The sequence below is a fragment of the Hordeum vulgare genome, chromosome 2H (genome assembly GCF_904849725.1).
Source record: "Hordeum vulgare subsp. vulgare chromosome 2H, MorexV3_pseudomolecules_assembly, whole genome shotgun sequence".
Lineage (NCBI taxonomy): Eukaryota > Viridiplantae > Streptophyta > Magnoliopsida > Poales > Poaceae > Hordeum > Hordeum vulgare.
The window spans coordinates 662,130,180-662,142,624 of NC_058519.1; the positions used below are offsets into that span (position 1 = coordinate 662,130,180).

Consider the following 12,445-nt stretch of genomic DNA (forward strand, 5'->3'; position numbering starts at 1 on the left):
ATTACAACGGCGACATATTCCTGCTTCTAAGGTTTGTGTCCACTGTTCTGTTGATGAGCACGTAGAGTGATGATAAACGTTGATGCTGCCCTTTTCTCACATGATAGGAGCATGGGAGCAGGTGTGGTGATGCGACATCATTCTGGTTCTTGCATTACTTGTTATGGTATTGGTGTTCCTAATTTAATACTTTGAGAGCTAGCAGAGGCTATTGCAATTCAGAGAGGTTTGCTATTTGCTTTAGGTGAAGGGTTTCAGGAGGTTATCTTTGGTTCAGATTGTTTGACGGTTATCCAGCGCATCAATTCACTGAGCCAGGATCGATCTTTGTGTGGTCGTGTGATTCAGGATATCAAGCAACTTAGAGGTTCGTTCATGAGTTGTTCTATATTTCATGTGCGTAGGGAACAAAATGTTGCTGCACATTTATTAGCTAGATCATGTAATCAGCTAGAATGTCGTGTTTGGCGTGGTGTATCCCCGGAATGCATCCGAGAAACTATATGTATGGACATTATGCCATGATCTATAAAGTTTGTGTGTTATAAAAAAAAACTTGATTCCATATAGGATGAGTCCATCTCAACTCCCTGCAAAGGCCCTGCTAGATTGGTAGACAGAAGTAGGATTGAACCACCAATGATTCACATGCACTGTAGGCAAGAAAGCAGTTGCTAGGATTACACGATTCCATAGCGCCAGCCATCCATTTGGTGCCGGTGCGTACGTCGTTGGGCCTTGGCCGGATGCGTCAACTCGACTTGGTGTCCGGGAGAAGGACACTGCATTTGTACTTTTGTAGGCAAGGAAGGATGACGATTATTCCAAGAGGAAGCATATGCATGGCATTAATAATTCAATTATATTGGCATGGCCGGCCCGGCGCGGCGTCCATTCAATTATACATGAACCTAACGATGCTCGTACATGCAAATTACTGCTGCGGCTCACATGCATGCCATGATTGATGATTTGATGATCGCTCGAGCACACAGTTAACTTTGAGGTGGATGCATGCATGTAGCAACTCCGGCGATCAAAAGAGATTGACAGCGACAAGGACTAATTGTGAAATGACAATCCGCCGGGTGCTGTGTGGTTGGTACTGATCAGTTCATCCACCATGGATCATGGAACTGTGGCAGTGTTCCTTGGTTAGCTAGGCTAGCTAGCTCTAGCATGCAAGCTGAGGGGCTCATCAGCAAGCCATTGATGCATTTTTTTTCTTCTTCTCCTGTTAGTAGCCAATTTTAGTTACGTCATCGTGGTCTTCTTTTTTGGCGGTGAAAACAATAGCTAGCCATGTTTGACTGATGGTCCATTGGCCGTTTGTGCGTGCGTCACACCTAATCCGACCACACGTAGGAGATCGACACGTAGGTGAGTACTATGGCGGTTGGGCTACCAGCGTCCACGTCCACGTCCGTCCACCGACCCGCGAGGTGCCACTTTTGTCTGCCCGCTACGTAGAAGATTCCTCTCGTGGCCGCGCAACCTTTGTTCTTCTTTCTTTTACAATAACGCTAGCAACCACCTTCTACTTCCTCTGTTTTTAAATATAAGTCTTTTTAGACATTTCACTAATAGACTATATACAGATGTATATAGACATATTTTAGAGTGTACATTCAATAATTTTGCTTCGTATGTAGATCCCTAGTGAAATCGCTTAAAAGACTTATATTTAGGAACGGAGGGAGTATATTCCAGTAGCGAGCTTTCGAATAAACAAAAAGTCCAACTTAAACGTTGAACTTATATTGATCGGATGTAACGAATCCAAAGTCAAAATACCGGTCGATTGCGTCCTAAACTATGCAATTCCGGTCTAAATTGAATCCCGTCATCGGATTAACTAGCATTCGTCTGGTGGGCCGGTCCGTTACAAAATTTGTTCAGAATTTTATAATTTGTACAAATGTTAAAAAAAACTCCTGCTGCCAAAAATTGTTCACATATATTGAGATAATGTCTACAACTATAAGTTTTTTTTTTTGGAATATCAGGAAATGCTCCATTTTTCAAATGTGTTTTCAAAAGATCAAAAAATGTTCACGGTTTCAAAGTTTATTTAGAATTTCATAATTTGTACATATACTTAAAAAGCCTGTTGCCAAAAATTGTTCAGAAATTCAGAAAGTGTCCGCAGTTATAAAGTTTTGTTCGTAATATCAGGAAATGCTCCATTTTTCAAATGTGTTTTCAAAAATTCAAAAAATGTTCACGGTTTCAAAATTTGTTCAGAATTTCATAATTTCAACATATATTAAAAAATGTTTCTGTTGCTGGTTTTATTAAGAAATTCAGAAAATGTCCGCAGTTATAATATTTTGTTTGTATTATCAGGACATGTTCCATTTTTCAAATGTGTTTTCAAAAATTCAAAAAACTGTTTGTGGTTTCGAAATTTGTTCAGAATTTCATAATTTTTACATATATTAAAAAATGTCCCTGTTGCCAAAAAGTTTTCAGAAATTCAGAAAATGACCGCAGTTACACTGTTTTGTCCAGAATATCAGGAAATGTTACGTTTTTCATATATATTTCAAAAACCCAAACATCAAAATTCGTACATATATTATAAAAATCCCTGCTGCCGAAAATTGTTCAGAAATTCAGAAATTGTCCACAGTTACAAAATTTTGTTCAGAATATCAGGAAATGTTCCATTTTTCAAATGTGTTTTCAAAAATTCAAAACATGTTCACGATTTCAAAATTTGTACATATATTACAAAATGTCCGCAGTTATAATATTTCGTTCGTATTATCAGGAAATGTTCAATTTTTCAAATGTGTTTTCAAAAATTCAAACATCAAAATTCGTACATATATTATAAAAATTCCTGCTGCCGAAAATTATTCAGAAATTGTCCGCAGTTACAAAAATTTGTTCAGAATATCAGGAAATGTTCCATTTTCAAATGTGTTTTCAAAAATTCAAAACATGTTCACGGTTTCAAATTTGTACATATATTAAAAAATGTCCGCAGTTATAATATTTTGTTTGTATTATCAGGACATGTTCCATTTTTCAAATGTGTTTTCAAAAATTCAAAAAACTGTTTGTGGTTTCAAAATTTGTTCACAATTTCATAATTTTTACATATATTAAAAAATGTCCCTGTTGCCGAAAAATGTTCAGAAATTCAGAAAATGTCCGTAGTTACAATTTTTTATTCAGAATATCAGGAAATATTACATTTTTCATATATGTTTAAAAAAAATCAAACATACAAATTCGTGCATATATTATAAAAATCCCTGCTGCCGAAAATTGTTCAGAAATTCAGAAATTGTCCGCAGTTACAAAATTTTGTTCAGAATATCAGGAAATGTTCCATTTTTCAAATGTGTTTTCAAAAATTCAAAACATGTTCACGATTTCAAAATTTGTACATATATTACAAAATGTCCGCAGTTATAATATTTCGTTCGTATTATCAGGAAATGTTCAATTTTTCAAATGTGTTTTCAAAAATTCAAACATCAAAATTCGTACATATATTATAAAAATCCCTGCTGCCGAAAATTATTCAGAAATTGTCCGCAGTTACAAAAATTTGTTCAGAATATCAGGAAATGTTCCATTTTCAAATGTGTTTTCAAAAATTCAAAACATGTTCACGGTTTCAAATTTGTACATATATTAAAAAATGTCCGCAGTTATAATATTTTGTTCGTATTATCAGGAAATGTTCAATTTTTCAAATGTGTTTTCAAAAATTCAAAAATAATTTCTGGTTTCAAAATTTGTTCACAATTTCATAATTTTTACATATATTAAAAAATGTCCCTGTTGCCGAAAAATGTTCAGAAATTCAGAAAATGTCCGTAGTTACAATTTTTTATTCAGAATATCAGGAAATATTACATTTTTCATATATGTTTAAAAAAAATCAAACATACAAATTCGTGCATATATTAAAAAAATACTGCTGCCGAAAATTGTTCAGAAATTCAGAAAATGTCTGCAGTTACAATTTTTTGTTCAGAATATCAGGAAATGTTCCATTTTTCAAATGTGTTTTCAAAAATTCAAAACATGTTCACGGTTTCAAAATTTGTACATATATTACAAAATGTCCGCAGTTATAATATTTCGTTCGTATTATCAGGAAATGTTCAATTTTTCAAATGTGTTTTCAAAAATTCAAACATCAAAATTCGTACATATATTATAAAAATCCCTGCTGCCGAAAATTATTCAGAAATTGTCCGCAGTTACAAAAATTTGTTCAGAATATCAGGAAATGTTCCATTTTCAAATGTGTTTTCAAAAATTCAAAACATGTTCACGGTTTCAAATTTGTACATATATTAAAAAATGTCCGCAGTTATAATATTTTGTTCGTATTATCAGGAAATGTTCAATTTTTCAAATGTGTTTTCAAAAATTCAAAAATAATTTCTGGTTTCAAAATTTGTTCACAATTTCATAATTTTTACATATATTAAAAAATGTCCCTGTTGCCGAAAAATGTTCAGAAATTCAGAAAATGTCCGTAGTTACAATTTTTTATTCAGAATATCAGGAAATATTACATTTTTCATATATGTTTAAAAAAAATCAAACATACAAATTCGTGCATATATTAAAAAAATACTGCTGCCGAAAATTGTTCAGAAATTCAGAAAATGTCCGCAGTTACAATTTTTTGTTCAGAATATCAGGAAATGTTCCATTTTTCAAATGTGTTTTCAAAAATTCAAAACATGTTCACGGTTTCAAAATTTGTACATATATTACAAAATGTCCGCAGTTATAATATTTCGTTCGTATTATCAGGAAATGTTCAATTTTTCAAATGTGTTTTCAAAAATTCAAACATCAAAATTCGTACATATATTATAAAAATCCCTGCTGCCGAAAATTATTCAGAAATTGTCCGCAGTTACAAAAATTTGTTCAGAATATCAGGAAATGTTCCATTTTCAAATGTGTTTTCAAAAATTCAAAACATGTTCACGGTTTCAAATTTGTACATATATTAAAAAATGTCCGCAGTTATAATATTTTGTTCGTATTATCAGGAAATGTTCAATTTTTCAAATGTGTTTTCAAAAATTCAAAAATAATTTCTGGTTTCAAAATTTGTTCACAATTTCATAATTTTTACATATATTAAAAAATGTCCCTGTTGCCGAAAAATGTTCAGAAATTCAGAAAATGTCCGTAGTTACAATTTTTTATTCAGAATATCAGGAAATATTACATTTTTCATATATGTTTAAAAAAAATCAAACATACAAATTCGTGCATATATTAAAAAAATACTGCTGCCGAAAATTGTTCAGAAATTCAGAAAATGTCCGCAGTTACAATTTTTTGTTCAGAATATCAGGAAATGTTCCATTTTTCAAATGTGTTTTCAAAAATTCAAAACATGTTCACGGTTTCAAAATTTGTACATATATTACAAAATGTCCGCAGTTATAATATTTCGTTCGTATTATCAGGAAATGTTCAATTTTTCAAATGTGTTTTCAAAAATTCAAACATCAAAATTCGTACATATATTATAAAAATCCCTGCTGCCGAAAATTATTCAGAAATTGTCCGCAGTTACAAAAATTTGTTCAGAATATCAGGAAATGTTCCATTTTCAAATGTGTTTTCAAAAATTCAAAACATGTTCACGGTTTTAAAATTTGTACATATATTAAAAAATGTCCGCAGTTATAATATTTTGTTCGTATTATCAGGAAATGTTCAATTTTTCAAATGTGTTTTCAAAAATTCAAAAATAATTTCTGGTTTCAAAATTTGTTCACAATTTCATAATTTTTACATATATTAAAAAATGTCCCTGTTGCCGAAAAATGTTCAGAAATTCAGAAAATGTCCGTAGTTACAATTTTTTATTCAGAATATCAGGAAATATTACATTTTTCATATATGTTTAAAAAAAATCAAACATACAAATTCGTGCATATATTAAAAAAATACTGCTGCCGAAAATTGTTCAGAAATTCAGAAAATGTCCGCAGTTACAATTTTTTGTTCAGAATATCAGGAAATGTTCCATTTTTCAAATGTGTTTTCAAAAATTCAAAACATGTTCACGGTTTCAAAATTTGTACATATATTACAAAATGTCCGCAGTTATAATATTTCGTTCGTATTATCAGGAAATGTTCAATTTTTCAAATGTGTTTTCAAAAATTCAAACATCAAAATTCGTACATATATTATAAAAATCCCTGCTGCCGAAAATTATTCAGAAATTGTCCGCAGTTACAAAAATTTGTTCAGAATATCAGGAAATGTTCCATTTTCAAATGTGTTTTCAAAAATTCAAAACATGTTCACGGTTTCAAATTTGTACATATATTAAAAAATGTCCGCAGTTATAATATTTTGTTCGTATTATCAGGAAATGTTCAATTTTTCAAATGTGTTTTCAAAAATTCAAAAATAATTTCTGGTTTCAAAATTTGTTCACAATTTCATAATTTTTACATATATTAAAAAATGTCCCTGTTGCCGAAAAATGTTCAGAAATTCAGAAAATGTCCGTAGTTACAATTTTTTATTCAGAATATCAGGAAATATTACATTTTTCATATATGTTTAAAAAAAATCAAACATACAAATTCGTGCATATATTAAAAAAATACTGCTGCCGAAAATTGTTCAGAAATTCAGAAAATGTCCGCAGTTACAATTTTTTGTTCAGAATATCAGGAAATGTTCCATTTTTCAAATGTGTTTTCAAAAATTCAAAACATGTTCACGGTTTCAAAATTTGTACATATATTACAAAATGTCCGCAGTTATAATATTTCGTTCGTATTATCAGGAAATGTTCAATTTTTCAAATGTGTTTTCAAAAATTCAAACATCAAAATTCGTACATATATTATAAAAATCCCTGCTGCCGAAAATTATTCAGAAATTGTCCGCAGTTACAAAAATTTGTTCAGAATATCAGGAAATGTTCCATTTTCAAATGTGTTTTCAAAAATTCAAAACATGTTCACGGTTTTAAAATTTGTACATATATTAAAAAATGTCCGCAGTTATAATATTTTGTTCGTATTATCAGGAAATGTTCAATTTTTCAAATGTGTTTTCAAAAATTCAAAAATAATTTCTGGTTTCAAAATTTGTTCACAATTTCATAATTTTTACATATATTAAAAAATGTCCCTGTTGCCGAAAAATGTTCAGAAATTCAGAAAATGTCCGTAGTTACAATTTTTTATTCAGAATATCAGGAAATATTACATTTTTCATATATGTTTAAAAAAAATCAAACATACAAATTCGTGCATATATTAAAAAAATACTGCTGCCGAAAATTGTTCAGAAATTCAGAAAATGTCTGCAGTTACAATTTTTTGTTCAGAATATCAGGAAATGTTACGTTTTTCATATATGTTTTCAAAAATTCAAACATCCAAATTTGTGCATATATTAAAAATATCACTGCTGCCGAAAATTGTTCAGAAATTCAGAAAATCTCTGCAGTTACAAAATTTTGTTCAGAATATCAGGAAAAGTTCCATTTTTCAAATGTGTTTTCCAAAATTCGAATCATGTTCACGGTTTCTAAATTTGTTCAGAACCTCATAGTTTGTACATATATTGTTCCATTTTTCAAATGTGTTTTCAAAAATTCAAAAAATGTTCGCAGTTTCAAAATTTGTTCAGAATTTCATAATTTTTACATATATGAAAAAAATGTCCCTGTTGCCGAAAATTGTTTAGAAATTCAGAAAATGTCCGAAGTTACATTTTTTATTCGGAATATCAGGAAATGTTACATTTTTCAAATATTTTATCAAGAATTCAAACATCGAAATTTGTACATATATTAAGAAAATCCGGTTGCCGAAAATTGTTCAGAAATTCAGAAATGTCCGCAGTTACAAATTTTTGTTCAGAATATCAGAAAATGTTCCATTTTTCAAATGTGTTTTCAAAAATTCAAAAAATGTTCACGGTTTCAAAATTTGTTCAGAATTTATTTTTTTTACATATATTCAAAAATGTTTCTTTTGCCAAAAAATGTTCAAAAATTCAAAAAAACTTTTGCACGTTTCCAAAATGTACACTTTAAAAACAGTACTTTTTTCAAACAAAAAATATCACTGCAGTAACTAATCCTAGTTCGCTACATTAACTGATTCAAATTCTAGAGCGGCCAAAATGTCCGCTATGGCTAGTGTTTTAGGTTGGGCGCTGCAATACGAAACACGAAGCTTCTCTGGAGGCGTGGCTTTGAGCTCGCAATCGCAAGAGGCTAGTCACCTGTTATAATATAGGAGAAAATAAACAGTAACAAGAAAAGAAAAATGAAATCAAAAAATATTCACGTATTACAAAAAATAGTATGTGGCAGTTTAAAATATATTTAAATAGTGTAAAAATATACGTGTGTGCAATTTTAAAATGTATGGTGCATTTGGAAAATGTTCACGCATTTCAAAATTATGTTTGGGACATTTCCAAAAATGTATATGATGTATTCAAAAAGATTATCGAGGAAACATTATTTTTTGGTCATGTAATTTTGTCTCTATTTTTTTCGGTCCGTACTCTATAAAGAATGTGTGGGCTGGTCCAGTCTTTTCTACGCGTGCTCCTCGCAGCGCAGCGCAATCCCGGTCACGTCAACAATCACGGTTTGAAAAACGAATCCAGAGTTCTTTTTAGACCCGGATTGCATAGTTCAGGGTGCAATCAACAAATATTTTCGACGTGAGGGTTCGTTTCGCCGAACCTCTATAAATTCAGGATCTAAAATAAACTTTTTGCTTCAACTAAGCATGTTTTTTGGGTCCCGAGGTTAATTACAACCCCTTCCCATCGGAAAAAAAAGGAGTCACAACATCTTTTCCCCTTTACAGTGTCACTTTAATGAATGAACATCAACTTAGTATAAGTTACCAAACAATTTAGCTATGAATTTGTATTTGAATGAAGTTTCTAATGCTGCTTTTCTGTAAACATAATAGAGGGAGAGGACCTTTGAACTAGTTTGCATTAACCTCAGGGGTCATTCCCAAAAAAACTTAGGTTAATTTTCCTATGCAGAAATCACTAGATTTAGGTGGTTCCAAACATCGCACATGCGTCGTTTTTGGGGGTGGGAGGGTGTGTGGCTCTGGCAAACCTTAAGGCATCTTTAGCATATCCTGTATATCTTGTTTCATGAAATTCGGTTAACAGGATCCTACAAAACCTTTCTTTCACGTATTTATCATACAAATTTTGTTTTGGGCAAAATCTTCTAAAAAGAGTTTATGCTCCTGGCAAAATTACATAAACCCTTAGCATAATCTTATTATAATTGGGTTTTTCCAATTCATAGGTCGTGCTTGCGATGGTCGATTTCTTGCTGCGGCGCCGTCGTCGGAGGCTTCTCCTGCCGCCGCTATTGGCGCACACCTTGTCGGAAACAACATCTCAGGTGCATTTCCTTTGCTGCTGCAGAAATGTACACCACTCATCTTTCTTGATCTCAACAATAATCAGTTCTCTGGGACTTTACCAGTATGGACTGGGGAGAAGCTACTTATATGGAAATCAAGACGTCATGAATGTTGGCGTCGACTGGAATCCTACAGGGTAGGCAGGGCGGCCAACCACCGTGGCCTCCTCTGCCAAAAACGACCAGCGACGAGCAGTAGACGTCGGTTCCAAGGCCGAGCAGTAGACACCAGCTTTTAATGCTAGCCGCAAAAGCATTGTGAATGACAGATTAGTCTTGTCATTTATTGGAATAAAATAACAAAAACATATTAGAAATAATTAAGATTCAACATCAAGTACCTGACACTTGGCTCTATTTTCATCCAACCTTGTCAATGCATGGAAGTTCTTTGATGGTAGGTTGGGCGCATTTTTCAAGCAGATCAAAGCACTACAAGAAGCAAATACTCCAAGTCAAACATGATAACAGCATAAATCAATCAAAGCACTACAAGAAGCAAATACTCCAAGTCAAACATGATAACAGCATAAATCAATCAAAGCACTACAAGAAGCAAATACTCCAAGTCAAACATGATAACAGCATAAATCAATTACAAACTTAGCGACGACGACGAGGAGCGGGAGGTGCCGGCGGCGACGAGGATTAGGGGCCATGGATCTCTCTCTGTGTGGCGGAGGAAGGGCAACGCACAACGGCGGCGGCCGAAACCCTAGTGAGCGTGGTGGGGAACGAACTGGGAGTGCCAGGATGGGGTGGAATGGGCCACTGGCCGTCGCGGCCCGGCTGTTTTTCTCTTCTTCCCAAAATGCCCTCGCCATGTCTATACTGGAGGACTAGAGCCACGCTACCGTCCACGATTTCAACTCTTGAACTGGGCAGTGTAACTCACTCGTCTATACTGGAGGGCTGGAGCAGCGCTACCATCCACGATTCCAACTCTTAAACTGGGCAGTATAACTCACTCGTCACCATTCATTAATTAGGATTTGACGGCTGATTTTTCACCCACTCACTCGTCACCGTTCATTAATTAGGATTTGACGGCTGAGATTTCTAATATTTAAGACTTGAAATATTTCTGTATGTACCTTGTGTGTTTCAATATGTCCTTTGCCCCGCCGTATGGTCAAATCCTGCTTGGAACTAGATTCTTCACGACTGCGCAACATTTCTTTGTTGTAGCACACCGATTAACGGACATCGCACTCACCACACGCCACACCACCGTAGACAACAAAATCCTCACGCACTGTCTTGTTAAAAGTTGCAAGTCACATCACATACTGCTTCTTGAGATTATTTATTTATGGACTCATACGTACTACATGTAGCTAGTGACCGGCCAGTTTCACTGCGACGCGAGCCCAACCATGATCGATTAGAGCCCGTTGTTCAAGGTCGATACATCCTCTAGCTAGCTAGGTGTAGGAGTCGAGGCCGGTACTCCCTTAGCCGACGCCGAGGACGTCGCCGTGGCTCTTGTAGCAGGATCCGATTCGGTCGGCAATGCCTGCTCCATGACGCCGTCGCGGCACTGGCTCTGGCAGCCGACGTCGCAGTAGTCGGGCGTGCTGCCGCAGAAGCCGTATTTACCGCAGCAGAGGCAGTTGGGGCACTTTGCTCCGCGCGCCTGGTCGCCGCTCGCCGCCGTGGCCAGCACCGCCGTCAGGACCACGGCCAGCAGGATGGCCGCCACCCTCCGGGATCTGAGCACCACGGCGGACATGTGTGGCTTCATCATGTGTGGACCGGTGTCTGATAAAATATGGCGCCATTTAGGACAGTAAAACTGAACCTAAAGCGAGCCCTCTCAGCGTTTTGCTTTTTTAGCCGTCCATTTTGATGATCGGGTCATTTCTAGCCGTCGGATGTGATGTATACCGTCACCTCCAGCACATTTTTTCATCATCGGCCCGACTGTCCTAATAGGTCGCTGCTCCGGTGGCCGAAACCGTGTTATCTGGTAAAATGGACCTATTTTCTCAGCCCATCCAGGGTCAAAAAAATTCATATTTTTCATACGTTATCTACAAAATATATGCAACTACACAAATGAAACATACATAATTAAACAAATAAATTTATATTACCTGTTTCAACACCATCCATTCACGCTAAATTTATTCGAACAACAAACCTACAATACACAATAAATTTCAACAAATTTAACATACAACTATTACTCATTATTCAAAAAAATAAAAAAATAAAGACAACAAAATTTAACAAATATAATCATACCTTCAACAATACACAATAAATTTCAACAAATTTAACATACAACTATTACTCATTATTCAAAAAAATAAAGAATTAAAGACAACAAAGTTTAACAAATATAATCGTACCTACAACCAACACAACTGAAAAAGAATTAAGTCCAGCTCACAAACTAAGAACTGCATATACCAACATCCAAACAAACACAAATGATGGTATATATATAGAGCAAGTAAGCTACTAACGTCCCTCTACTTATAACTACTGTTCATAAATACAAAGGTCAACAAAGTTACAAATGCTAATGCAAAACCTACAGCCATTCCTATCCTAGATCAATACCAAACTAATGCCTCATTAAAAACGTTCAACATACACATCAATACACAAAAAATGCTGACGCAAAAGTATTAATAGCTAAACAGGCCCATATCAGCTCAATTACAATAATACACACAAATTACGAAATTACTATTATGTGGCCCATAATACCCCAAATTTTCCAAAAAATAAAACAAAAAAATTACATCAAAATAAAGATCGCAAACCACAAGAAAATAATTAGTGTAATACAAATATATCTTAAGCAATTACGATCCTACATAAATATACAGAATTAAACCCTCGCTAAAAACGTTCAACATACACATCAATACACAAAAACTGCTGCTGCAAAAGTATTAATACCTATGCAGGCCCTATCAGCCTAATTTAAATATTACACACAAATAAGAAATTTACTATTATGTGGCCCATAACACCACAATTTTTTTTAAAAAG

General features: G+C 34.0%; 1 protein-coding gene across 1 annotated transcript; it reads right to left on the minus strand.

Annotated features, from left to right (window-relative positions):
* Nucleotides 1-10,736: 10,736 nt before the first annotated feature.
* On the minus strand, nt 10,737-11,197 carry LOC123431362 (antimicrobial peptide 1b-like). The gene has a single exon (XM_045115172.1). It carries the CDS (start codon nt 11,184-11,186, stop codon nt 10,860-10,862), a length of 327 nt encoding a protein of 108 aa, XP_044971107.1. The 5' UTR covers nt 11,187-11,197; the 3' UTR covers nt 10,737-10,859.
* Between the last annotated feature and the right edge of the window lie 1,248 nt (nt 11,198-12,445).

What these genes read in the sequence shown, in the direction of transcription:
- LOC123431362 (XM_045115172.1), bottom strand. Translation starts at nt 11,186, where the DNA reads ATGATGAAGCCACACATGTCCGCCGTGGTGCTCAGATCCCGGAGGGTG.